General features: G+C 48.7%; 11 protein-coding genes across 11 annotated transcripts; 5 read left to right on the top strand and 6 right to left on the bottom strand.

Annotated features, from left to right (window-relative positions):
- Window positions 1–418: 418 nt before the first annotated feature.
- Window positions 419–1,978, bottom strand: M431DRAFT_94372 (glycosyltransferase family 4 protein; the record flags this gene model as incomplete). The annotated part of the gene is made up of 1 exon (XM_024924580.1): window positions 419–1,978. One exon carries the CDS (start codon window positions 1,976–1,978, stop codon window positions 419–421), a length of 1,560 nt encoding a protein of 519 aa, XP_024770418.1.
- A 1,531-nt stretch (window positions 1,979–3,509) lies between these two features.
- Window positions 3,510–6,127, bottom strand: M431DRAFT_533772 (hypothetical protein; the record flags this gene model as incomplete). Its single annotated transcript, XM_024920895.1, has 8 exons — window positions 3,510–3,975; window positions 4,035–4,227; window positions 4,298–4,452; window positions 4,528–4,801; window positions 4,854–5,410; window positions 5,467–5,598; window positions 5,656–5,768; window positions 5,895–6,127. 8 exons carry the CDS (start codon window positions 6,125–6,127, stop codon window positions 3,542–3,544), a joined length of 2,091 nt encoding a protein of 696 aa, XP_024770417.1. The 3' UTR covers window positions 3,510–3,541.
- Window positions 6,128–6,434: 307 nt separating this feature from the next.
- On the top strand, window positions 6,435–7,414 carry M431DRAFT_8796 (hypothetical protein; the record flags this gene model as incomplete). The annotated part of the gene is made up of 3 exons (XM_024923852.1): window positions 6,435–6,494; window positions 6,562–6,814; window positions 6,924–7,414. 3 exons carry the CDS (start codon window positions 6,435–6,437, stop codon window positions 7,412–7,414), a joined length of 804 nt encoding a protein of 267 aa, XP_024770416.1.
- Window positions 7,415–7,786: 372 nt separating this feature from the next.
- Window positions 7,787–9,835, top strand: M431DRAFT_498860 (hypothetical protein; the record flags this gene model as incomplete). Its single annotated transcript, XM_024917740.1, has 8 exons — window positions 7,787–7,956; window positions 8,019–8,140; window positions 8,195–8,322; window positions 8,376–8,563; window positions 8,618–8,728; window positions 8,781–9,088; window positions 9,143–9,343; window positions 9,399–9,835. The coding sequence occupies 8 exons, from the start codon at window positions 7,787–7,789 to the stop codon at window positions 9,833–9,835; spliced, it is 1,665 nt and encodes a 554-aa protein (XP_024770415.1).
- A 584-nt stretch (window positions 9,836–10,419) lies between these two features.
- M431DRAFT_498859 (hypothetical protein) lies at window positions 10,420–11,770 on the bottom strand (the record flags this gene model as incomplete). The annotated part of the gene is made up of 6 exons (XM_024917739.1): window positions 10,420–10,479; window positions 10,541–10,622; window positions 10,688–11,328; window positions 11,382–11,471; window positions 11,526–11,564; window positions 11,618–11,770. The coding sequence occupies 6 exons, from the start codon at window positions 11,768–11,770 to the stop codon at window positions 10,420–10,422; spliced, it is 1,065 nt and encodes a 354-aa protein (XP_024770414.1).
- Window positions 11,771–12,713: 943 nt separating this feature from the next.
- On the bottom strand, window positions 12,714–13,042 carry M431DRAFT_94876 (hypothetical protein; the record flags this gene model as incomplete). The annotated part of the gene is made up of 2 exons (XM_024924625.1): window positions 12,714–12,757; window positions 12,823–13,042. 2 exons carry the CDS (start codon window positions 13,040–13,042, stop codon window positions 12,714–12,716), a joined length of 264 nt encoding a protein of 87 aa, XP_024770413.1.
- Window positions 13,043–16,576: 3,534 nt separating this feature from the next.
- Window positions 16,577–17,287, top strand: M431DRAFT_511653 (hypothetical protein). The gene has a single exon (XM_024919706.1). The coding sequence runs from the start codon at window positions 16,993–16,995 to the stop codon at window positions 17,275–17,277; it is 285 nt and encodes a 94-aa protein (XP_024770412.1). The 5' UTR covers window positions 16,577–16,992; the 3' UTR covers window positions 17,278–17,287.
- Window positions 17,288–17,748: 461 nt separating this feature from the next.
- M431DRAFT_511652 (hypothetical protein) lies at window positions 17,749–19,379 on the top strand. Its single transcript, XM_024919705.1, has one exon. It carries the CDS (start codon window positions 17,755–17,757, stop codon window positions 19,018–19,020), a length of 1,266 nt encoding a protein of 421 aa, XP_024770411.1. The 5' UTR covers window positions 17,749–17,754; the 3' UTR covers window positions 19,021–19,379.
- A 216-nt stretch (window positions 19,380–19,595) lies between these two features.
- On the bottom strand, window positions 19,596–20,609 carry M431DRAFT_8791 (hypothetical protein; the record flags this gene model as incomplete). The annotated part of the gene is made up of 4 exons (XM_024923846.1): window positions 19,596–19,862; window positions 19,933–20,188; window positions 20,257–20,392; window positions 20,468–20,609. 4 exons carry the CDS (start codon window positions 20,607–20,609, stop codon window positions 19,596–19,598), a joined length of 801 nt encoding a protein of 266 aa, XP_024770410.1.
- Window positions 20,610–21,931: 1,322 nt separating this feature from the next.
- Window positions 21,932–23,089, bottom strand: M431DRAFT_511650 (hypothetical protein). The gene is made up of 2 exons (XM_024919704.1): window positions 22,437–23,089; window positions 21,932–22,380 (listed from the first exon to the last, which is right to left on the bottom strand). The coding sequence occupies exons 1-2, from the start codon at window positions 22,821–22,823 to the stop codon at window positions 22,021–22,023; spliced, it is 747 nt and encodes a 248-aa protein (XP_024770409.1). The 5' UTR covers window positions 22,824–23,089; the 3' UTR covers window positions 21,932–22,020.
- A 1,278-nt stretch (window positions 23,090–24,367) lies between these two features.
- Window positions 24,368–25,403, top strand: M431DRAFT_498852 (hypothetical protein; the record flags this gene model as incomplete). Its single annotated transcript, XM_024917738.1, has 2 exons — window positions 24,368–25,133; window positions 25,195–25,403. 2 exons carry the CDS (start codon window positions 24,368–24,370, stop codon window positions 25,401–25,403), a joined length of 975 nt encoding a protein of 324 aa, XP_024770408.1.
- Window positions 25,404–26,401: the final 998 nt, after the last annotated feature.

The following is a 26,401-nucleotide window of genomic DNA, read 5'->3' as shown; positions in this document are numbered from 1 at the left end:
CTGTCTAATGCTACTTAAAATACGAATAAGCATCTTAAAAGTCAATCTTGTAGGGGTATATCCGGCAGCAGCTGTTCATTCGCCATGTAATCAGAAACAAAAAGAGATAAAGGAGAGAAGAAGAAAAGGCCATGAACCCGTCAACGTCATAAGACGTGCATCTTGCGCACATCTATCATAATCTCTACTCCATAAAACTTCAAATCTATAACAAGCAGATAAAGTCGTGTCAAAAAAAGGGCAAGGGGAGTCAAGAGGGAAAAAAGAAGACAAATGAAAGATCATATCCCAATAGTCTCACGACATGTAACGCGCCTTAAACACCGGCTCCAAACCCATCAGTCCCATATATCCTCAGAAATACCAAGTTCCATCAAAAAGTCATATCATATTCTGCCAGGAGGGTAAGTAAATCGCCTCATTTCGTCGGCGTGGCTTTGCGGAATCGGCCTTTGGCCCATAGAAGACCTTCGGTAAATACCACATATGCGCCAGTAATGACCCAGAAGCTTAGAATGACTCCCAAGCCACCCATCAGCCGAGCATCGACAATGCTACGAGTGACTGTTTCTCGGACGGAATTATTCATCATGAGCCAGCCATAAACAGGTACCAGCTGTGAAGCTGTAGTTGTCACCGCGGGGGTTGGCTGAGGCGCCTTTCCTTTCTCCAGCTCACGCTGAGCAATGGTATCGGCCATGCGCCAGGCAACCTTGTTGTTGATCTTTTCCCATGTGCATTCACATGCAGCTGCGCGAGCGTCCTTGGCCATGGTGAATCGTAGCTGGTGGTCTTCAGCAAGCTTGACAGCCTTGGCAACGAAGCCGTCCAAGTCGTCGGGCGGGACTAGGTAGCCTGTCTGCTCGTGGGCGATAATGTCTGATGGACCGCCTTCATCACGAGCCACTACGGGAACACCGCTGGCCATGGACTCCAGGACAACCAGGCCAAATGTTTCTGTGACGGAGCAGTGCAAGAAAACATCGCCACTGGCGTAGTAGGTAGCGAGATCCTCTCCAACCTTGAAGCCGGCGAAGGTGACGGTGCCCTTTTCTCTGAGAGGGTCGAACAGCTCTTGGACTTCTTTTTCGACGTCGGGGTTTCGGTTTCCTCCAACAATGACCATTTTGAACGGCAACTCCCTAGCATCCAGTTCCTTGGCAACCTTGGCGAGGAAATCGAAACCCTTTTCACCAGCAATTCGAGAAACGGTGACGAAGATGATTTCTCCATTTGGCGCAATCTCCTTTCGCAGGGCCTCGCTCCTACGGCTCGGGTTGAACATGGTGGTGTTGACTCCTCTGGTCAAGACCTCAAGTTTGCTGGCTTGGACTTTCTGGCCTTCCAAATAACGTCTGACGAATCTGGAGGGGTAAAAGATGGTCTTGATTGACGAGTGCCTGAAAAGGTAGCTTTGCACGGCGTCAAAGGCAAAGACTGCCGCGTGGCTGAGGGGCGCCGGGAAGAGGATGGAACAGTAGCCAGCCAAATCCGTCTGGAAGTTGCAAATGATGGGAATCTGCTTCTCCTTGGGCTGCTGTCTCAGCTGCAGCATGACTTGAAAACCCAGGCTAGCCGGGGATGCGAGGTAGATGAGATCGGGCGGCGCATCATTGCCAAAGGTGCGAGAGTAGAGCGTTGAGTTGCGAACAGGATATACGATGGAGAGCTCAGGATTGAAGGGCAAGGGATAACCGGTGACACGGACCTCGGGCTGCTTGTCCGCAGGAGAGAGGCTAGGAGACGGAGGTGGTGAAAATGTGTTGTGGTTGGTGTGGTTGTGAGGAGCGACAACAGCGACCTGGACACCGTGATCGCGCAGGTGGTTGACCAGCATGAGAGTTGTCCGGCTCACACCGTTGACCGGGCCAAATGATTCTGTGCATAGCAGAATTTGCTTGCCCTTGAGAGCGGCCGGGAACTCGGACAGATCATGCTCGGGATACTGCCCCGATCCAATGAGCGATGTTGACGCCATGACGGCCAAAGAGAGAGGCGTGCTGGCTCTGCGTTGAGGGACAGGCTATAGGATGAGGTGAAGAGATGCTATGAAGGATAACACACGGCTAGCGGTCACAGAGCGAGTGTGCTTGCTTTTTGTCTTTTCAGACGATACAACAAGATACCCAACGACGTCCGAGAAAGGCAGTCCCACGTGGATCAGGCTGATATGTTGCGCATGACGGGAGTGGCTTTAAGACAAGGAAAGCTGCAATAGGAATACATGAAAGTGGGCACGAGGAACGTACTCTGGACGCAGTTCGTCGAGAAAGAGTGACTAAATAACGTGGGGAGAAAGAGGCATATTCTCGTGTAATACTTGCCCAGATCTGTACATGGTATGGCCGACCATCATGTGGCGAGGTAAGCGCCGGATGGATCAAAGTCAGGGCCTCAGTGCCTTAGACCTTGGCAGCCTTTTGTCAGTTTTTTTTGTCTTATACAAGCCAATACTTTCAGCTCTGTACATAGACAGGCTGAACATCAACAAAGTGGCAATGTTAGTGCTGAAAGCTGGTGGTTGCCCATAGACGAATCGAGATCCAGATTGTTATCAGCTGAAATGGGCTGTGCTGCCTCATTGACTTTGCCCTCCCGTCCACCATCTCACCCAAAAAGATGCACTTACAGCCACATCTTGATCACTTGCACAACACCTTTTTTTCTCCAAGGCTGACCCTGCATCCATCTTCACTGAACCTTGCCCATTCTGTCCTGCGGTCCGGGTCAAGCGAAGACAAGCTTCGAGCGGCATATTTGCGAGATCTACGGAGCCCAGATGGACGAATCAGCAGCCGTAGCGCAACCACATTCCTAGCGCTGACCAATAGCAGCACAACGCCCATCGTGTATCTCGACTCTGCGAAAGCTGCGAATCGGGGCCTTGAGGGCGACCCTCGTGCGTTATCTGGTTGGACATGAGCGACTTGAAGTAGTAGTGGAAGAGTAGAGGAGAGGCTGTCGCGGGTTTTTGTTGAGTGCAAAAGTCATCCAAGCCGGGGTCACGTGTGATGTACTTGCCAAGTGACTGGCGTCTTGTGACGGAGAGGCTAGCCATGGAGTGCAGCATGCACGATTCGCGTGCCGGTGATGGGCTAGGGTCCGATTCATTCTCGTTTTGTTGTTCTTTTGGTGTTAGTTGGCGGAGAAAATAACAATCGGTGGTGTGTGTAGTTGATCAAGGACGGCTTTAATATGGCGGCAAGGGTCTCACCAGTGGCCCAGTATGGGGTAATCCCTCACTTCACTCATGTCTCTTATGGGGTGCATCGTGCTAAGCTTCTAGTCAACTTACAGGTTACTGGTATTAGCGGCACGTTGTCTCTGGTAAATACATGAATGGGTTATTGGTATTTCGGATTGTGGCTCAACTTCTGTACTAAACATCAAGGTGCTAATATGCTGCTTTACATGATAGTCGGACATAAAGAGGCGCGGTTCCCTCTTCATTTCGAACAACGTTCAAGATTCTGAACAATAGGTAGGTATTTAACAAAGTGCCATATTATGATGTTTATTACTCCGTAATACATGATTTAAATTATAACCAAGCTGCCTCCAAGTCGCCGCCTTGGAACTCCATGATTGATTCCCAATCTAGCAATTCGGCAAGTGAGAGAATGAAATCCGGCGAGGATCTGTTGATCCGCACATTTGGAGGCTGCTGCTCTGCCTCCATGTCTGGTAATATTGATGCGTTTCCTGAGCGTAGCCTCCCATCTTGGTAAGAATGATTCAACTCTTCTGTAGAAGACTGGTGTTTAAAGATTGTATGGAGAGTTTCTAGCAGACTCTCGAGCTCTGCTCTACGGTACTGAGCGATAACATAACCTCGCATAATCATCGAGTCCAAAACATCTAATGCAGCGTCTATTGAAGGACCGCAGTTGTGAGACGTAGCTGGTATTGCTTGTATAAGAGCGAGCGAGATTGCGGCAGAAATCGTGCAATCTAGATCAAAAGGTAGAAAAGCTTCTACATCGGTGTCAGTATCCACATTTAGAAGGCTACACGAGTATTAAGAATAGAGGTACCTAAAAGATTTTGCCTTTGGAGGGCCACAAGAACATCAAGGGAGACTAATGCTGAATTATAGCAAGTGTCCAGCAATGCTTTGACCGGTTCCGCCAAAACTCTTACGTCCCCTCTTTTAGGGTAGAGTCCGGATTGTGCCAAGGTGCTGCGTATAAGTGATAGAAACAGTGGCCTCGTAGTGAGAATAATACACTAGGCATGTAAGCTTGAGTCCTCTATAGATAAACATCATCGACCGTCGATCCAATAATTACATACTCACCTGGTGATAATACAGCAAAAGTGTTGCAGATGCTCGTGAAATTGGAGCGGCGCCCATTCGGGTAAAGTCACAGTCCTGTCTAAACTCTTTACCCACCGCCGCCGTTTTTCTGAGAGTTTTCTGGGCATCTTTGACGTATGTGCTTTTGAGCCGACCTGTGACGGTATATACTGCTGATTGAGGTTTAGGTTCGGGACATGAGTAAGAAGGAGAGCACAAGGTTAACTTACTACGAAGTACATCCGCCAACAGTCGGGTGAGGCGAACGTGAAGCCCAAACATTTGACAATCCCCTTGATCGTAGTCGGGCTCAGGGAGTAAAACGGTTATTTCGTTGTCTTGAATGCAGTTGGGCGCACCCATCAGAGAGGAAAATCTCTTGTCCAAGATATAAAGCGTCCACCACGCACGCCGATGCCTGTGCAATTCCTTTACAGTGAGCGATGCGCCGGTCAATTCGCGGTGAAATCCTTGAGACAGGGCAATTCGAAGAGCCTGACCAATCTGACATTGTCAATAGACAGACTTAAAACTACAGCAACAATACATCACCTACATAATTATACGCTGCGTTTCGATGATCGATTGACTGCAGGTATAGCGAGAGGCAACATAGAATCTCGACAGACAGAATACTATCAGTGTAATAGCCGTGTACATCGGGAAGGAGATCTATGGCTCTTAGCACATAATCGCACCCTGTTGGTCTCTTATCTGAAGAACCTGGCAGAATCAGAGCTTTGCCAAGCGCCATTATGAGCAGATACTGTATGAACCACAGCCTGCTGGACCGAGGAGGTTCAACCCATGGCCCCGTGGCATAAAAGTTGTTTAATCGCTCCCGAAAAATGTCCTCATCATATAAATGATACATCGGCCCGAGATAGAATTTGACAGTGTCGGTAAGGTACAACGAATAAGTGAGAGACGGGAGTCGATCTATAGTCAGTGGTGCACTAGGTGTAGTTTGAGAGGTTGACGGCCAATCTAGGACAAAGGCGCCACCGTCTGAAGTCGCAGGTAGTTGCGGTGATGGTTGATCTTTGACACATTGCTGTAAGATTGACATGGCTTGTTGAATGTATGCCCAGGTCGATGAAGGCCCAAGAAAACCTAGGGAGATGTCAGACTACGCACATTTCACTGACTCAAAATGCTGATCAACTCACGTCTCCTCCCTTCAGTGTCTTCTATTACCTTGGAAGGGGTTGTGGCCAGCGGATTGCAGATTTCAGCTGCATCATCGATTCCGGCGGTCTCAGCATCTGAGGTAGCACCCCGAGCGTCAGTGTCGTCCTCGCCTAGTAAATAGTCAAAACACAATAATTCTTCTGTTTAGATTACGTTTGTATACTAACCTTGTAATCCATCATCTTCGCGAGGATAACTGCGAACGCGCTGACGTTTACTTGTATGGCTAGGGCTAATATGGGGAAGATGGCTCGAAGAACGTTTGAGTTCATTAAGGAACCTACGTGAGTTTTATTATACATTGCAAGAGACTGAATGGGAATGATGCTCATAGAATTCAAGTATTCATAAGACGTTACTTGCCTTTCCGATACAACTACTTTCTTGTCTTCGGGATCAAAGGCACATTCGACAGAACGACTTGAGCAGTTTTGACACGGAAGGGAGCCGGAGCATTTGACTTTCCGTTCGCGACAGCGTATACACCTGCATAATATCCTTATCAGCTGCCTTGTGCTTATTAGTCTCCTGTTTGACGTGACCCTCTGCTAACGCTGTAATAGATCTTTTGCCTCGGGTCAGCGTGACCGGGGGTTGATCGCCCGAATCATCATCACGATGTGCTCTGTGTGGATTCATGAGGTTGGCCTGTCGGATAATGAACCGTCAAGAATATTGCTCCTCGCGTCATACGCATACGCAGGGGAGGATGGTGGAGGAGTTCTCCAAGATGTAGTGCAATGCGAAAGCTGTGCCGCCATTCGGATAGCCGGCCCGAGGGTCCGATCTAGTGCTCGGATGCCGAAGCCGAAGACCCTCTCCATACTGTGCAAGTCCCGATGAGCTGATGTATAGGAGCAGCACAAAACTTTGGAATTTAGATTGATCAGACACCATATTCAGCAAACTCACAACGAAATTGAACCAATCGTCCTTGAATCTCAATATGGCTGCAGTCATGGCAAATGCATTCTTGAAGCAAACTGGTGCTGGCCGGCTATGCAAGGTATGTACGAGCAGTGGCGCCATACTCTGACATATTCCAAACATTTGGTTATTGACAGTTATCCAAGGCATTCGGCATTCGTCTAGTAACCAATCCGCAAATTGTCCAGCTTGCGCGAAATGCTGGCTTTGACTGTCTCTTTATCGACCTAGAGCACTCTACCCTCTCCATTGATGATTCCAGCAGACTCTGTATCGCTGGGCTAAACAATGGCATTACTCCATTCGTGAGAGTGCCTCATCAGTGCGGTAATGGTTTTGTACAGCGTGTACAAGATGGGGGAGCAATGGGCATAATCTTTCCTCATATCCATGATAAAGGTAAGATTTCCAGTTTGGGCATTGTACTAAAGAACCCGAGATTCCGACATTCCATATGGAAGAATACTAACAATATTTCTTTTGTATCATCAACTTACTTTTCCAATAGGAGATGCTCAAGCCGCGGTTTCGATAACCAAATATCCTCCCCAGGGTAAAAGGTCCATGACGGGGCAGCTGCCACTGTTTTCCCTACAGCAGACACCAATCCCCGTTGTGGTTGAGAAAACCAATTCGGTAGGATCCACTGTAATTCTCATGATTGAAACTGTTGAGAGCATCAAAAACATCGATGAAATTGCGGGAACTGAGGGGGTCGATTTGCTACTGATAGGAGCCAATGACCTGTCGATTGAGTTGGGAGTTCCAGGTCAATTTGATAGCCAAGTTTTTAGAGGGGCGTTGGAAACAGTGAGCAGCGCGTGCAAAAGACACAACAAAGTCATGGGTTTGGCTGGTATTTACGACAACTCTGTGTTTCAGCAGTGGGCGGTGGACGTACTGGGAGTGCGATTCATTCTGGGACAACAAGATTCAGGAATTCTTGCTAGGCATGCCAAAGGGTGTTTGGAAACTCTGCAAGCTCTAGATCCAAAATAAGCATTTGTATCTACTTTATCTATGAAAGGCAACATATACACTAAATCTTCTAATTAAATGGAATTGGGGAAAATCCTGCAATGCCGATAAAGAAAGTCCAATGATTCTGCTTTAGCACTTTTATTGGGATGAGGCTAGCTCGATATCATGTTCTTACTATCACCGACTACTATACTAGGGCCAAATACTGCTAGTCTTATCATGTTCGGATAGTGTTGGCGCTCGGGACGGCATCCCGAGCTGGATACTAATAGATAAACTACGAATTGAACAAGAGAACTCGCGCAATACAAGAACGCTTTCTATCCCCTTTGGCGATTCAATGCCCAGTTGTCCAAAGATATCCTAAACATGATGGATCTCGAAAGAAACATGAATGATAAACAATCTATCGAACTCACCCATGTGCAAAGCACCAATGGGGGAGAAACCAGGGAGATTGGGCCCGAAGCAGATGGTGGGTTGAAGAAAAATCTAGAAAGCCGTCACATAACTATGATAGCTCTGGGCGGTGCTCTTGGAACAGGACTCCTCATTGGAACGTGAGTATTCACTGTGATGTGTTTCATTAATTCAATGGTCAAATTTGACTAATAATGTACAGTGGATCTGCACTTGTCGAAGCTGGTCCGGCAGGCGTCCTCATCGACTACTCCATCGTCGGATGTGTGGTGTTCCTAGTCATGTCTGCGTTGGGAGAGATGGTATCATACATGCCGCTACCTCGTGAGCTCTTTCAAGTTTCGATCGCTATAGGTATAATATTCTGACGTGAAGTAGACGGTTTTGGAGGATTTGCTACCCGCTTTGTTGACCCTGCGTTGGGATTTGCGACAGGATATGTGTACTTTTTCAAATACCTTCTTGCTGCTCCCAATCAGCTTTCAGCGTTTGCCCTTATTTTCCAGGTACGCGACTGCTTATCGTTTGATAATAAGAAGACAATTACTGACGTTGACAGTTTTGGGTCGGAGATCGTGTTAGCCCAGCAGTGTTTATCACAGTTGGCCTAGTCCTGATCTTAGTGATCAACAGCGTCAATGTTCGTGTCTTTGGAGAATTCGAATTCTGGCTCTCCTCTTTAAAGATAATTATCCTTTGTGGAGTCATTCTCTTAATGCTTATACTGGCCCTAGGAGGTGGCCCGACGTAAGTTCTAAGCCATTCGTTCTATTTGCTTCATCTTAACAAGTTATGCTCTAGACACGACCGCACCGGCTTCCGATATTGGCACGACCCTGGTGCCTTTGTCGAATACAAGTTACATGGAAGCGCTGGTAAATTCGTTGGTGTCTGGAGTGCTTTGGTGCAGGCGTAAGTTGTCGAGTTTGACGCTCTGTTTACAAAAACTGACATAGCTCTCCAGAGTCTATGCGTTTACGGGTACTGAGCTGGTCGGAATGACTGTTGGAGAGGCGAAGCATCCCAGACTAACAATGCCACGGGCAGTCAAGATGACCTTCTTTCGGATCGTTTTCTTTTATGTGCTTTCGGTCTTCTTCTTGGGCATGGTAGTCCCGTCCAACAGCACGGAGCTCGTATTTGCTACCAAGTCTTCTGCGAGCGCTGCGGCCTCGCCGTTTGTTGTGGCAATTCGGCTAGCAAAGATTCACGGTCTCGACCATGTTATCAACGGCTGCTTGATTGTGTTTGTATTTTCTGCTTCGACTTCAGGTACGATATGTCAAATTCCTTTCCGTTGCCGTTTGCTAAGACACTGTGCGACAGATCTCTACATTGCCACTAGAACCTTGCACGCCATTGCAGTTGATAACAAGGCTCCCCAAATCTTCAAAAGAACGTCAAACCAAGGTGTACCATTCTATGCACTTGGCTTTTGCGCCTTATTCTGCACCTTGGGGTATTTGAGCGTTGGTGATGGGTCGAAAGTCGTCTTTGGCTATCTTACCAACGTGGTGACAGTCTTTGGTGAGTGGCTCTAGACCAACAAGTATTTTCTTCTGCTGACACTTTGGTCCCGTAGCGCTTTTGACATGGATTTCGATCCTGGTTACACACATATTCTTCCGAAGAGCTTGTAAAGTCCAACAAATACCGCGCGACAGGATACCCTACATGGCGCCGTTGGGCATATATGGATCTTTCGCAGCTCTGTGCTTTTTGGTGATTCTCACATTGACCAAGGGCTTCCAAGTGTTTATTGGAGAATTTGACTATAAAAGCTTTGTAGTACAGTATATTGGCATCCCAGTATACTTGCTTTGCATATTCGGCTACAAGTTGGTATACAAGACAAAACGAGTCAGAAGCTCTCAGGCAGACTTGGTGACTGGAGTACCAACGGAGACTCTTGCCGAAGAGAGAAGCCGGGTTGAAGCGGAGAAAGCACAGTTACAAGCGGGAGGGAAGGGATCAAAGGCTTCAATTTTGTACACCAAGGTTCTATCATGGCTCTTCTAGGACATTTATTGTCAAATGTAGTAAGAGATGTTCGAGACTAGTTTGTAGTCGCCAACATTCATTATAGCTACCAAATTAAGACCAAACACAATCTGATACTAACTTTCTGATTAATTCATTGAGTTATTAGCCACAAGTGACGCTATTTCTGATGGCTAAATCAGATGGTCTCTCATTCATATCGTATACATATAGGTAGACAAGAGAGACTCAATTTTCCTTCTAAAGTTTATATGTTAATGGTCAAAGGGATGTAGATCAGCGGATTTCAATCTCTTGCTAAATTCATATTTCAACATTATATTCATTGCCCCTCTCCACGGCTGCAATTTATCCCGATAATATAGCCCCTTCTACATTCATTTCTTCATTCTGCTGGCTACTTATGCATCTGGGAGGCGAACAACATAATCAATTGCTCCCGCAACTCTTCCTATGTTCGACTTGTTAAGGCCGGATATATTGATACGGCCATTGGGTGGAAGGTAAATATGGAACTGCTGGATTAGGACCGAGCACTGTCGCGGCGATAGCTTAAGGAACCTTCTGGCTGTTAGTATATATATAAGACTAAAGTTCCACTGCTAGGTAACCCACGAGAATAAGCCACATTCTTCGATAATGTGCCCCCAATGCCCAGGCGTCTTTCAATGTCAAATTAGCGGATATGCACAGTTGATCTGACAGCTGTTTTCTGTTACCCACCTTTAGAACTTTACTTAGCAAGTTATGCAACTGCTGTCGCAGTTTGTACAGCCGGTGTCTCATAGCAGACAACTCCGTAGCCCTTGAAAGATTTTTAGCCTTCACACGCATGGAGGTCAGGTCGCTGCGAAGAGAGTAGTTGCTCACCACATCTGTTTTAAATAGGCCGAGCTTTGGATAATGTTTACCAAGCGGGAGCCGTAGGCTGGAGAAGAAGAAAACTCCCACCGTATTAGGCAACGTAGGCGGTCATGCGTTGCACTTGCTGCCTCTGCAGTGCCGCATAAGACGTGAAGAGCACCACATCGCTCACCGTACAAGCCAAAGTTTTTCGAAAAGGATTGGCAAACAATCATGCTGAAACCCAACTTGGCAAACAGTCGTACAGCGAATGAGTCCTCGTCAAGCCCTCTTCCAAGTCCCTGGTAGGCCGAGTCGAAAAGCGGAATGTGGTCACCAGCCCGAAGCGCCATCGCCAACTCATGCCACTGCTCCGGCGATGGGTCTGCCCCAGTAGGATTGTGACAACAGCTTTGAAAGATGAATACACTTTGGCGAGGAGCCGAAGCGATGGCCGCAAGGATAGATGGGAAGTCAAGGGTGCGCTCAATTTCATCGTAATGCGAGTACTCGACTGTTGACAATCCTACCAAGTCGAGCATCGGTTTGTAATTGCCCCAAGATGGTGTTCCAATGAATACCTTTGGCTGCGGCACGATGCACTTGGCCAAAAGAAGTACAGCAAGATGATTAGCCCCAGTACCGGAGATGGTTTGTACCGAAGCAACCTGGCATTGTTGTCAGCTCATCAATCCAGTACGAATCACCATGTTGAACTGACATGATTAGACGCAAGTCGCGAGCAGTCTTGGCCGAAAATGAGCCTAGCTGCATGATGCAGAAATTCCGGGTTTCCAGTAGTGACCTCGTACTATATGCATCACTGTTAGAGCTGGAGATATAGTAGAAGATGGAGTTATCCTACATCATGCCCCAGACTCTGCTTTGAGAGCTCAACTTTGGCCTAATGAATCCCATTAGAATTCGAACTTTGTGCTGTTATGGTGATGGGCTTGCCTGCTTGATACAATCCATTTCTTGATAGACGCCTGCCTCGTTTCGATATATACCAACACCGAGATCAGCTTTCTGATCACAGGTATCGCCGTCGGCCCATTTCTTTAGTGTATACATCGGGTCCGGAGGACCAGCCTCGATGTCGTCCAGCATTGTATTGATCCGTGAGCCCATCGCAACACAGAATTAAGAGGGAAAAGAAAGCTAGAACAAATAAATGCAAAGGGGTTATATTCAGAGAAAGATTTGCAAGAACTAAGCTTTTACATTTGTGTTCACTATAAACTATAAACTAAATGATTCTTTCGACTCTCCTTGTCTGTGTGTTTCGGGATACGGGGCCGAGGCGGATTATATTTCAACGCTAGTCAGGGCGACTCGGAACTCTAGCCCGAACCAAGCTTGAACTATTGCATACCCAGCCCTTACACATCGTTCATCATGCTTGGCATCAGTACCGCTAAAATGTTCTGTTGACAGCTAGAAAATGCACCTTTGGATTGGTTCGACCAACACCAAATACTACAGCTGAAACCTAGCTTGTCTAGTCGCTATAAGATTTACGGAGCGAGAACAAGGCAAGGAACCACTGGACCTGGCTGCCCTCATCTTGGCTAGGGTTAATTTCGTCACATAATAACTTGAAACTGGGATGGCTTAAGATTAAATCCTAGTTATAATGGAGCATCAGATATCCTATGCTCCTGCGTATCAAATCACTCCGATTTCAGTCATATGAAATACTATGTATACAAGTCTGACATTACTCCACCTTTCTTTTCTATTTATTTTTAAACTGGTAGAAAATTCCTCTTTTACTTCTTTGCGTGATACTTATTATATCTATGTTTACATAAATGACATGGCTGTAGCAGTAAGATTGCCTCGGACATGGAATAACTTCTTTCGACGGATAGTCGGTTACGAAAGTCAACCTATATATATTACATGGGTACTCATCGAAATACAGAGATGAACAGAGCGATATCAAGCAAGAATGCTGTTTATTCATTTACACCATTTAGCTATGTACTTGTTTTGTCAATGTACAAGAGTACTTTCACCCATGTCATTTTCTCCCTCTTGATGGATGAGTTCACTGGTTGGCACAAAGAGCCTGGGTGGCAGGCAGAACTTGGTCTATAAATATACATAAGCATTTGAGAGATAAGTATCCTCGACCAAAAGGAGAGGGGAGCACATACTAATGGCGACATCAACGCCACAAGCAGCAATGACACAGCTAGTAGAGCCATTCTGAACAGCACTGAAATTTGCGCAAGCGCATGCGACGTCAGTTCCGGACGAGCAACCAGCGGCTAAAACAGCGTTTTCGATGCAAGTACGAGCACATGCGGGAATGTCATCGATGGTTTGACCGTAGACGACGGCGGCAAAGGTAGCAAGGACGAGAGTGAACTTCATCTTGAGGAATTGGTACTGAGAGATTGTTTAAGCAGGAAGGTCGTTGTAGTAGAATTGATAGAGAAGGTTGTTTCTTTGTTGAAGTCTGGTTTGGAACGAGATGAAGAAAACATACGAGCTGGAAACCCTTGACTTTATAGTCCGTGATGAAGCAGACAGCCGAGGAAGCGAGCCCTCTGGCCACAAGCATGTGCTCTTTCTTTGGCAGAAAGGATTCTCACTGAGACTGTATTGCCCCCTCACATGTTTTGAATTGCAACTCTCCCCGCATTCTTAATTAGCATTAGGTACACACATGCACCCCAGACGGACATGATCACTGAAGTGGTAAGACTGACGGAGGATCAATCTATTTTGATCTTTGGAGTCGTATTGTGCCTTCCAAAGTGGCGAGGCCTGCCTCCTGTAAGCAACGTCTTCAGGTAGGTTGTTTGCCATCAAATCACACGACGAGCCGTATACAGGCTAGATGGTCAATTTGCCCGTCGGCTCGTCGGGGGTTGGAGACGATGCCCCTAGACGAGAGGAATGGGAGCATTGAGGCTTGACGGGGACTAAACTTGTGCTTTTGATACATAAATTCGGCTCGAAACACAGTTTGTAGTCTTTTAATGTCATTGAAATGTCATGAGGTGCTGCGATGAGTCCATGGCAAGTGAAGAGAACATTCAGCCAAGGCGGTTTGAGGCTACGGGTTAATTGCTGTCAAAATCTGCGATGGATTGCGGAGAAGCGCCAAGTAAGCTAAAATCGGCAGTTAAAGCAAGGGATGGAGATTCAGGCACGTGAAAATAGGAAGAGATTATACATGAATATTACTACAAAATGTAAATTGAAGCAGCCCATTTGTCAACCCCGCTCCCGTGATGATTACGACCTTCCCGATCAATGTCAATAATATATGCATCAGGGAGATGACATCACCCGAAGCATGAAGTCTGACCATGCTGCTACATGGACGAAACGTGGGTGGTGAAGATGCGGGGTGATGAGTGCGTTCAGAGCTGAAATCGGGGAGAGTTCAGCTTTGTTTCTGTAAGTGAATAGATCCGACTGGTTGCCATGTCTAAACAACTTGATGCCATAAGCTACCTATCACTATATTCTTGAGAACGCGAATCGAAAGGTTGTCTAAAGGAAAAAAAAAAAAAAAAAAAAAAAACCTCCACGACGTGGACATTAATCGTCTGGGTTGAGCTTCTTCTGGTTTAAGGCATTGTAATTGAGGCGGATAAACGTTTGAGTCGAGGTGAGAAAGATGTGTGGCAACACGTGATACCCTGCAGCGAATTGAACTGCCCCTACCTCTGTCTGTTTGCTGTGATGACTTTGCCTTTTCCTTCTTTCTAGCTGGATAGCCTCAATTGATTCAGTGAGACTTCTAGCCATGACGAAATCTGTTTGTCGGTTATAAGAAGAACAATAACACATAACCCATGCGTATACTTGCATAGCGACAAGCCTTCTTGTGTGGCACATAGCGCACCTATGACCGTGTTTCTCGACATCAAGCGAGACGCGATCCTCGCCTTTTACCGTACCATGTCATCAATGCTTGATCGGCTTGTATAGCCTCGACAGGACACTGTAACCTCTTGCGGTGGACCCCTTTCTTGCTTTTCACTGCACATATAAAAAACCAGCATTCTGTAGCTTTTCAGAGAAGGACAATATGACTGAGTGCCGTCCAAGCAGCATCTCGTATCTCATACGGGACATTGGCAGCCAACGACGTAATCTCTGACCCCTGGCCAGCGCCAAGTCAAATTTCCATGGCAAGGTTGAAATCTCCTCGAGTGCCGCTCTCATGTAACTCCTTTTACGTGCGTACGGAGGATTAGTATGTACTCGCCTACCTCTCTGCTGTCAGCTCCGCCCTTGTCAACGCAAGATCATCCCGCCCAGGAATCGTCTCATCCAAGTCCGGAAAAATCTCGTGTCGCGTGAGCGCCGTAGCGGCAATGCTAGCGGTAATAAGGCGCGTTCGTCTTCCCATATACAGGGAGTCTTCAAGGCGCACGGTCGTTCCACTGGATGGCGTAACTGGATGGGGATTCAGCAGGGGCCGTCACGATGGTGTGGATAATATCGGACGGAGCGGGTATGTACTCCATAGTGCTTGGGATTAGTCGTTCGGAGTGCAGTTGAAACCCAAGAAAAGTGTCCGGATTTTTGTCCTTGCGTGGGCATGTGGCTGACACAGTAGCAGTAGGAAACTGAGTATCATCACAAGTGAATTTCGTCTTCATACTTGATTCCCATCGTCGGCTGGTAACCATACTGTTTGGGCCATGTCCTGTTTTCTCTCTTGAATGATTGATCTGATGATTCACATACCCAGTTTCAATGCTTGTTAAAAGTTCAGAGTTTCAACGCCTGTTGAGAAGCTGTAGGCAGTTGGTCAACGACGACACTGCACTAGCCACATTGCGCCACAAAACTCAGTCCGTCGTTCAGGTACCTGACCTATTTTAGTTCTTTTTGGGCTTCCATTGTGTGTCTCAAGCCTTCGCCGTCGGTATGGTGCAAAACTTGGTCGCCTGTGGTCAATTAAAGTCTGTGACATGTGCTCTCATCATGCCCCTTTGCCTCAGCTACTCGGACGCAGCTGATGGATTCCATCACACTCCTCGTCACACCTCATTTTGCAGGCCTGTCGTGTTAGCGTCCGTGAAATAACGACCCCTCCATGGGCCGAAAACGCGCAACAACCCCCTGAAAGCGGCGACGCAGGAACCACGTGTGTATTTACAGTGCTTGGCCGGGATTCGTATTGGCTGGCGGGAATCGTTAAGGACCCCTCGGTCGCGAAACCAAATGGCAGGGCACTGTGTAAGAGAGAGTGAAGAAAAAAAATGTCAAGAAAACTCGAAATAGCCGTTCCGAGACGGGTTTGTAATGTGCAAGCAAGATGATGCATCTGATAAGGCACTTAGGCATGGACAAGGAAATGAATGGGATGGGGTCGTTTATCGAAGTTGCATGTTGCAGGTCTTGGCAGTAACTCACCGCTTTGTTGTATTTTTGGAGGCTCTTGGTGTCCGTCTGTTCCTGTCTGCTGCGTGTCGTGCGTGGCGCAAGGCACCGGGTTGGGTACGTACAAGTTCTTGCTTTTACCAGTGATCCGTACCAGCTTCCATTGAATGCCAGGTACCAGCAAGTATCGATTTCTTCTCCTGATCAGACACGACGGCTTCAATCTATTGCTTGGCTTGGTTTATTGCCCCTCCATCCACCCCCTAGCGCGTGCCTGAAAGATCCGGACACGGCGGGGCAGAATTTGCACCTGCTGGACGCTCTCGGCCAAGTACGGAGTACGCATCAGCGCCGTGTAATCTGCAGCGGACGAGAGTAGCAGCGACTGCCGACGTTAGAGGCTGCGTAAGGCGCTATACGCTAGAGCCCACCACTAAGCAGCGGGAGGATTATAGGATAGGGGTCAATACAACAACTTGTAGGGTCTGGTGTCAACATTGAAGCCTCAACAGGATCAGCAGTAACAGTCACTTGATGCATCAAAAACTTGGATAATCGCTCTCTGACTCAACCTTAACTCAACGTGCCAAAGTCAATTGCCTGCTGCCAAACTAGCTGTACCAACATCATCCGTCACATCATAAAAAACCGGCGCTAGCAGCCCCAGGACCCTCCAAGGCTGCTTCCAGATAGCAGAATGGGCTGTTGACCAAAAGAGGCCTAGACATGCGTGCATTTCCCGCGCTGCTGATTAAACGCAAATAGCCCTTTTCGCTCTCTTGCCAACTAACTCGACCTATCCCCAACTCCTTTCTTTTTGCCTGTGCCAGCTTTATATCTTCGTTTATATCTCGCAACCGGGCTCGATCCATATACCCTCATTCCAGGATCCCCATCCCCTCGTTGAAGCCACTACCTGCATTTGCTTGGATACATCGGTCACTCCTCTCTCTGGCCCGATCCACCTCGTAACCATGGCCTCACTTCTCGACTCGGTCAAGACCCTCAGCCTCAATGGCTCCGTAAAGGAGGTCAACGGCGACAAGATTGCCATTCGCAACATCTGCTGCGTTGGCGCTGGCTATGTCGGTATGTCACCCCTGCGTCTCGTTTATTTGTCTGTGTCTGTCGACCGACTCCGCTGTCGAGAGTTAACCGGGACTCGAACCGAACTGACGGCTGGACAGGTGGCCCTACCGCCGCGGTCATTGCTTTCCAGAACCCTCACATCAAGGTCACCGTTGTCGACCGAGACGTGACCCGTATCCGCCGATGGAACTCGCGCCATCCCCCCATCTACGAGCCCGGCCTGCACGACATTGTCCGCATTGCCCGTGATGGCGGCCGCGAGACGGACATCTCTGGCCAGTCCTCCGAGGGAATCGCCTCCGAAAAGGGCGAGACCAAGGTTGCTCGCCGAGAGGGCAACCTCTTCTTCAGCACCGACGTTGCCGGCCATATTGCCGAGGCCGACATTGTCCTGGTGGCCGTCAACACCCCCACCAAGGAGCGCGGTGTTGGTGCCGGCAGCGCCACAGACATGACTGCTTTCGAGGCCGTCACTGGCTTCGTGGCCCAGTATGCGCGTGAGGGCGCCATCATTGTCGAGAAGAGCACTGTTCCCTGCCGAACTGCTCAGCTCGTGGCAGACACTGTAAGTAGTGACCAGCACCCAAATGCGTCACCCGGAATGCCCAAGAATCAATCCTGACCTCCATTCTCATCCATAGCTCGCCATGCACCGCCCCGGTGTCCACTTCGAGATCCTGTCCAACCCCGAGTTTTTGGCCGCCGGTACCGCCGTCAACGATTTGCTGTACCCCGATAGAATTCTCATCGGTTCCGCTCCCACCCCCTCCGGGAAGCGGGCCGCCGAGGCTCTGCTCGAGGTCTACGCCGCTTGGGTTCCTCGCGAGCGTATCCTGACCACCAACGTGTGGTCTTCTGAGCTTGCCAAGCTGGTTGCCAACTCTATGCTGGCCCAGCGAATTTCCAGCATCAACTCCATCTCTGCCGTCTGTGAGCAGACTGGCGCTGATGTTGACGAGGTCGCCCGTGCCATCGGTGTCGACCCCCGTATTGGCAACAAGTTCTTGATGGCCGGTATTGGTTTCGGAGGCAGCTGCTTCAAAAAGGACGTTCTCAACCTCGTCTACCTGGCCGACACCATGGGCCTCCCTGAAGTTGGCGAATACTGGAGACAGGTCGTCAAGATGAACGAGTACGCTCGTGACCGATTCACCAACCGCGTGATTAAATGCCTCAACAACACCCTTGTTGGCAAAAAGGTCACCATTCTCGGCTACGCCTTCAAGAAGAACACTTCAGATACTCGTGAGGCTCCTGCTCTGGAGATGATCAAGACGCTCCTGGAGGAGCGACCCCGCGAGATTGCCGTCTTTGACCCTTGCTGCAACCCGTTCGTCGTCAAGAACGAGATCAAGGCCCTTCTCGGACCCGAAATCACAGCCAGCGTCCACGTGTACGGCAATGCCTACGACGCCTGCAAGGACAGCACAGCGGTCGTCATCGCTACCGAGTTCGATGAGTTCCGCAACCAGCCCATCCCCGTGGCTGCTCCCAAGCCCGTAGATCAGCCCGAGCCCAAGATGCTTGGCCGCAAGCCCAACCCCAAGGCGGACCCCAGACCGTTCAAGGAGTCGGCCCCCACGGAGAACGATCTCTTGGCGCTGCACAAGCACCTGGTGCAGCGCGACGGCCAGACTTCCGAGGATCCTCTGGACCGATTCAACGTCGAGCCCGACTGCGACGAGAGCTGCCCCGACTGCATCCAGGCCAAGGAGAGCAAGGAGACGGGCTTTGCCACTGGCATGGGCAGCGCCGAAGAGTACAAGCCCAAGGAGCGACTGGACTGGGTGCGTATTGCCGAGACCATGGCCAAGCCCCGATGGGTGTTTGACGGCCGTGGTGTCATTGACTCTCGCGAGATGGTCAAGCTGGGCGTTCGCGTCGAGAGTGTCGGTCGCCAGCACCGCTTCTAGTTGCGTGATATAATGTCGGTGGTTTTTCTTCTTTGTTAAAGGGCGGCTGCGATACGACCTTTACTCCTTTTTTGAGGCTGTGCATCGGTAATGCAGGTGGGCCTAGAACAAAACTACCTTATTGTTTTAATTAACCTTTGGATCCTTTGGATGACATTGTGCGGCGGCAGATGTGAGACATTCTGCATCACTTGGGAAAGAATTTGTTTGGTGGCCTGGGAAGAGGAAAAGAAAAGAGCGGTCACCATGCGAGACTTGGACGGGGGTGGTTTTGACCAGCCTCTAGATTAAATTGGATTAAGCAATCTAGAAACGAATACCTGATACAATATTTTAATTGTGAATGAATAAGTGAAGAGATGTGATCCCGTGGTAAAAATAAACCATAGTATATACTAACAATCTATATGCTTGCTAAGGGGTATCCGAAACAGTTTTCTATAAGACTTTCACAACTTGGTGTTGTCTTTTGCATTATTGACCGACATGCAGTTACACTTTACCAATTCATCACCCCAACATCTCCTAAATCCTGCGCTACATGGTCTATCGAGAAGGATCCAGGGCTAAGCCCCTTAGACGTTGCTTTTATCGGCGAGCTGTGTAACTCTTTCTGTCTCCACAGACGGGACGCCGCGATCAGGTGAGATCGAGAAGCCGGTATAAATATAGGTGAGCACGACAATGTACTCTGGGAGCAGCGCCATCAACCCAAAGGCCACGGCATTGCCCTCGATGGGATTGAAAGGCGAGGTGGTGCTGTCTTGGAGTGCGACTTCTAATAGGCCAAAGACTGTACGGATGATGAGGAACGGGGATGCGAGGAGACCGCCGCGTAGGACCTGAGGAGTTCACATTGTCATTATTTTTTCTTTTATAAGTGTGAGTTTGCGAGAGGGGGGTTTGGCATACTATTTGGCTGCTGGGGAGGAGAGTGTGCTTCTTTCGCCAGAAAAACGCCATCATGGAGATGAGCACGGCGAGCATGACGGCAAAGACAATGTATCCCACAAGAGTAAGTGTGCGACTCGTGTTCATTGCGGAGGGTGTGCCGATGGAGCTGACGCCGCCGCCGGCGGAGAGGAGGCCGATGGCGACGAAGATGCAGAGGCGCATGATGACGCCGATTTTGTTGGCTCGGGGGTTGGAGCTATAGTTGTCGAGGAGGCTGTTAAACATTAGATCAGTTTTTTATTCTTTTGGTGGAAGGGGTTGATAGGGGGTTTGGGGACTTACACGATGCGGACGTAGCCGAGTGTTGCTATGATGAGAGGCACGACGCCGACGTTGAGGAGGATGATTGCTGCGACGTAGAGTCCGATGCTGGGCTTTTGTTCGAGGGCGATGATGACGGGGCCGCCGGCGAGACGCACTATTCAAAGCAAACCAAGTTAAATTTTGTCGATGTATGGTGATGGGTTTTGATAGTGGAATTGTAGAGATGTACTTAGACTAAAGGGAATCAGGGGCCACCAGGCGAGGCGTGGCCGGATTCTGCCGTTACGCTTCATGAGATAGATGGCGGTTGGGACGATGGGCACGTAGAAGATGATTTGGGCTATGCCCAGGGATTCGTGGGAGTTGAGCATGTTTGGAAGTTGCTTGGATCTGTCCTGAGGAGGTTGTCACTTGTTGGAAAGGCAGGCAGATGTCGAAGTCGTTGTTCGGTACCGAGAGGCCGAATATTCACAACTAATTGAAGAAGGTAGAAGCATCTTTTTAAATAAGTAACTACATACAAGATCCCATCGCAACACAGCCGCCAACATGCATATAAAACCACCCAACCCAAGCCCTTCCGATCTAAAAAGGCAGCCCCCCAGGGCCAACAATGCCCCGAGATTATCCTCCTAGAGCTTGCCGGCTTCCGGGGCCGACGAATCACATCCACGCGGCTCTGTTCAGCTGAGGATCCTTGCTGGGCGAATACACGTAAACTCGGCGATCAGCTCGTGGCATGATGCTTCAAAGGGGATAAACCCGCAACCTTATCTTCTCTAGGCGGTTTGGGTGAAATTGAATAGGTGGGCGTTTTTTGGCTTGTGTTTAGCGGGTTTGATGATTTTCGCACATTTATTTGGGGTTGATGCTTATTGGTGTTCCTTGATGGCTTGGTTTTTTTTTCGTGGTATAAAGCCGTTTTGGGGTTAGAGATGGACTGGTTTTAATCTAGTGTGGAAGGTTGATTGGTTGGAGCCTCAGACACTTGGAGTCGAGATTGTCTTAGTGGATAGTGAAATGGAAGCTTGAGCTACGCGAGAGATACGACGCCATGAGACACGGCAACTGGAACATACTGCTGCTACTAGTAGTAAGACTTTTTGTACATTAGCCCCCTTGTATCCTGCACGAGGTACGTCGAGACAATGTTCGCTTCCCCCGAGGGTCTCGATCCATGTGTGAGTTGGCGCAGATAGTCCTAGTTCATTTCGTGCCATCATGCCGCTTTGGGGTTGGTCAAGTGCCTGAGCCACATTGGACGATGTGGGACGGATCCGACATGGCTGGTGCCACATGGCTTGGATCATGTTAGGCTGCCGCGAGTTATAGCCTCTTTTTCTGTTCTGTTCTTCTTCCCTTCTCTTTCTGTTTTGGGGTTTGCCGTTAGCCGGAGAGGCCGCCAAGATGTGGTAAAGATTGAGTGGTCGACGGTGGCTCAATGAGGCTATGGATGCAGTTTTACGTCATGGTGTAGGGAGTTGTGTTACCGTACGCGTTGGAAGGGAGGCTGAATCTTGAAAGTGGAACCAAGTGCATACAGACACGCAATTAGAGAGGCTGTAAAGGCTACAGCCTACTAGAATGATATAAGAGCCATGCAAGAGTCGTATCTTGGAAATGGACGATACTGGCAAAGCAGATGACGGCAGGACGGTAACAAGTTTATAGAGGATCAAGATATATGCTCTTGTCAGATTTAAAAAGAGACCTGACCTTTATTGTTTACTAGTATCTCGTTTATATATTCACACCTTTAACTCACTCGGCATACTCATCCACTTAGTTGTCAACATTCACCACCAGAGTTGGAGACAAGGCAAACGCAAAATCCAACTCATCAATGTAAGCAGTAGCCGCGTCCTTGGGTGACGCATTTTGACGCATAAAGCTCCTCACCGACCGAGAGGATACAACGTAATCCCGGACTTGGACTTCACGCTCCGGCCAAGAGGCTGCGATTTGCTCCTGACAGCGCTCGATGTCTTGACGGATCTCACTGAGAAAAATCTGTCTTGCTTCCTCCAAATTGTTGCACTCTTTGTCATATTCGTAGTTTCTTATATGATCGTCGGATTTGGTTCGGACGGCTAGGCATTTTTGGTTGGAAAGGATGCACATTTTGAGCAAGCGGATGTCGGCCTGGCGGATGTTAGCTATCAGAAGAGCACACACGTAACGTTAGGAGGATAACGTACTTGGGTCAACGTAGTATCGTGGACAAGGACAACAGTGTCAAAAGCATACAGCATTTGATCGTGGTAGTATTGGAATGCCGGCACATCCTGGGTTCTCGCACCGGGAATGTCGTAGAGCAACATCTCTGGGTGGTTGGGAATCTCGTGACGAGTTATACCCATCGTGGCTTGAATAGAGCCCACGCGGGCAGCACCATCGTCGTTTCCTCCTTTATCGCAAAGGGCATTGATGAGTGATGATTTGCCGACATTGACGTTGCCAGCGAAGACAATATTCTGTTTGTCTTTGTCATAGCCCACCGTCTCCTGGGCGCTGACTATAAGCTCTTTTGTAATTGTTGGCTGGTCTGTGTCATAGCCCCTAGCATGAATTAATTCAGCATGCATTACGAACATGGCCAGAAGATAAGCATGTCTTATAGCTCTTTTAGTAGTGCTATTCGTCTTTGCTCGCTTTCCCGTTCTTTTTCCTGTGACTCCCTCAGCTTCTGCTGGGCTTCACGAGCCCTCCTTTGAGGACGTGCGACTATCTCTTCATAACCCTTCCATAGACTAGCCACTGCGCCTGGGATAAGAGGAATCCATGCCATGTTTTCTGGGTGACACAAAGGAGATGGTTGTTGTTAAGAAGATTGCGTCCCTCCTTGATGAACAAAGGGGCATTTGTAACTTGCGAAACCAAGCCATACGAGAAGAATTTGAGCCAAATGACTGCTTGACTCTCTTTCGACTGCGGGGTAATGAGTGATGCATTGCTGAATGACCGCTTCTTGCTTGTTGCATTTTCCCTTGCATGAAGCCACATTCAGCCTCGCCAGGCAACAGACAAGTTCACCGAAAGTGGCGCTGATTCGTCCGTTACAGCAAGATGATCGTAGCATATCAAGGAAACTGTATAAACAAACGTCTGCCAAGAGTTATCTTCCTTTTCATAGTTGTACTTGACATCATATGATTCAGTCATGTATCCGGTTGCTTTGGCTAGTCATTTGGGCGTGCAGCAGTCTTCCTTACCCGCGAAAGTGGTGCTCTCAAGATATGTAAACACAGCCAATCATCACAATCCATGATTCATCACTAGGTTAATCCATGTTTGTTACTTGGTATATCGATTCATCTCTTCTTTTTCCGCTTGGCTTTTACAGACTATTATACACCGAAGGCCGCCATCTCGTACGGAATGACAGGCGATTGCCGAAAGCGGATAAAAGGTCTCCACGATCTTGTTTCGCATTGCGTTTCGCGCTGTCACGGCTCTGCCCGTCTCGCAGAAGCACCGCAGCTAGATTGTTTCAGGACCCGGTCAGGGAGTCACGGGTTGAACCTTGATGAATGTTGGAGTTGACAGCTGCCAAGCGGCATCGCGCATCTTTTCTGGGGGATTCAATGTCTGTGCATTGCTGTGCCGACAGCCAGATCGGCCGTGCTTCATCAAGGATTAATACATCCAAGAGTTTGATCCGTAAAAAAGAAGTTCCATTCTTCAATCACCCTTTCTGCAAAGTATATGATATGTATGCTGGCCGACTTGCTGCTTCAATACTTTACAGGAGAAGAAGGCCGTGTCATGTTAATTCTCCTCGGTCGAGGGTGGCCACAGAACCCCTTTGCCACGTTTCAGCGATAACAGCCTCCTGCCAGACTGACTAGCCGTGAGATTCTACGTAGTATATACATCCCTTACCTATCTTCTACATATTAGTATGAAGTGTCGTATAGATCTGAAACCCTGGAACGAATCATGAAAAGTCCTCTCTCTCTAAAGAGTCCGTAAACCTACATCATCGGGCTATCTCTTTCTCTTTCTCTCTATTCCTCGTGCAAAACGCAATTGACTACAATCGACATCTCTGTGTGACTTCTGAGTCTTTTACATACTACAGCCGACATTTCGGAGTCGGATAGGCAGTGGGCGGCTCCTCTAACACGACATGAAGGCCCGTCATCACATCCTTTTCATCCTGTTCGCCATCGCAGCCGGAGAAGCGCTCCCCCCTAATGCAGTTCCTGTCATGTGTGCCGCCATCTGCGGGCCAATCGTGGAGCTGAGTTCCATGTGCAGCCCAAAGAGATCGTTGGAAGGATCAGAAAGCGATCAGTTGGATCTGAGGGCGCGCCTCAGACAGGCCAGGAAGCATAACGAGAACCAACTTGACAAAAGTGACCGGATCGAGAAGCGCTTCTCGGTTATCGTTCCAGCGCCGACAACATTTCCTCCTGATTTGCTAGCTGGACAATATCCGCCAGCCTCGTCCCCTATACTAGATATATCAACACCATTGTCACAATCCCCGGCGTCTGTTCCTCCACAATATTACTCTCCTCCTGCTCAGTCTCTGCCAGCCGCCGCTCCAGCTCCAGCTCCAGCTCTTCCAACTACAACTGATTATCTACCTCCATCAACTCCTCAACCAGTACCTCAGTCTCCTACATCATCTACAACATGGAGTGTTCAGCCCACCTCCATTTCCGCCCCGACTAGGACAACAAAGAGTGCATCTACAACTTCCAAGCATCAAACATCAAAGCGTCCGACCATAATAGGCTCAAGTGGAGACTATGGCGATTTGACTGGTGGATGGGGAGAGACGGAAAACGCAGAAGAGAAATGCGTATGTTCAAACAACAGCTTTAATGTGGCAGAGATTGCTGGGTTATGCGCGAGTTGCATAAGTATGAAAGCGGATACACAAAATAGTGAGTGATGATCATGCATCTCTCCATGGTTTATCTCGTCATAGCTAATAACGTGTTGTAGATATGGACGTCATCATGTCTGTATGTCAATTCTCTCCACAACAATATAGTCCAGACAAGGACAGCTTGGCGAGCAACATCTGGGTCAAGGCCACCAGACCAACGGCTACAAGCATGTCTAATGCAGCTCCTCGATCGACTCGATTTATAAGTTTAAGCTCAGTATTTGGTGCGGCAGGCTTCGCTGTCGCGACATTAATGATGTTATGACATGTCTATATCACCCGGTGGGATTGGCTTTGGGCACGGTTTCTGTAATGTGCTTCCTCAGCGGCGGTGGCGGTATCAGTGTAAGAAATGACAATAAATGTTCTTAGAAGTGCCAAAATCTAGATGGAAGTAGGCGTAATAGAAGAAAAAAGATTGGGGTAGCGATAGTATCAGATACATGAAAGACGGTATAATGTCTAGCAATGCCCTTATAAATGTTTGCCGCCGTGATTCACCAGCCCGGACCCCCACCCGTGCCGAAGGCTCTCCAAAAAGGGCAATCTCTTCCATTTGATATGGCCGAACTCGCCACGGTTGTGGCATCGTCTTCTATAGGTCGTTGGCTGGGTGGCCGGAGAAGGGGGAGCCACCATTGAGGAGGAGGCGGCGGCGGCGTCGGAGGTGGTGATAGAGGTGGTGGCGGTGATGGGATCGGGAGCGGGAGCAGGAGTTGGTTGCTGCTGCTGCTGGTTCTAGTCCACAGCAACACGTGGCTCTGCATGCAGCAGTTAGTGAATCTCTTGATCAAGCGGATTGCACCGCGCCGTTTGTGTCAAGCCTACGAGAGCGAGATATCGGCAAGAAAGTGACTGGACTGGCTAGATTGAACAACGGTGACTGATCATCGAAAAGGAGGACGTGCGTATGGCGAAGAGGCAGTTACCCATGGCTGTGATTTGGTGGCAGCTTGAGACTTGCGCCGGACGTGTGATTAAGCTCACATGTCTGTCTTCTCCCGTTTGCTCAGTTAATCGATTCGGTGAGATAGGCGTTAGAGTTCATTCATGTCCTCTTCTTTGTGCGATCCAATGATGACCTGGCACTCGATCACCCAGGCTTCAATATTGCCCTTCTCACTGTTCGCAATCTTCGTAGCTCTCTCGGGCTTCGCCGGGGCCGCCGTCTTCTGATCACTCGCTGTCCAGCTATTCGCTCGCCGGCTCGCGCATACTTGTGCTTGAAAGGTAAGATGTGGGAATACTGGTACCCCTTGGTCA

The sequence above is a fragment of the Trichoderma harzianum genome (assembly GCF_003025095.1).
Source record: "Trichoderma harzianum CBS 226.95 unplaced genomic scaffold M431scaffold_13, whole genome shotgun sequence".
NCBI lineage: Eukaryota > Fungi > Ascomycota > Sordariomycetes > Hypocreales > Hypocreaceae > Trichoderma > Trichoderma harzianum.
This window is presented reverse-complemented; position numbering and strand designations above follow the sequence as displayed.

Bases quoted from the DNA above. Each gene is read 5' to 3' on its own strand.
- M431DRAFT_511653 (XM_024919706.1), top strand. From the start codon at position 16,993: ATGGCCTCACTTCTCGACTCGGTCAAGACCCTCAGCCTCAATGGCTCC.
- M431DRAFT_511652 (XM_024919705.1), top strand. From the start codon at position 17,755: ATGCACCGCCCCGGTGTCCACTTCGAGATCCTGTCCAACCCCGAGTTT.
- M431DRAFT_511650 (XM_024919704.1), bottom strand. From the start codon at position 22,823: ATGCATGCTGAATTAATTCATGCTAGGGGCTATGACACAGACCAGCCA. The intron at 22,381-22,436 runs GTACGTTATCCT...AACATCCGCCAG, and splicing joins ACGATACTACGTTGACCCAA to GCCGACATCCGCTTGCTCAA.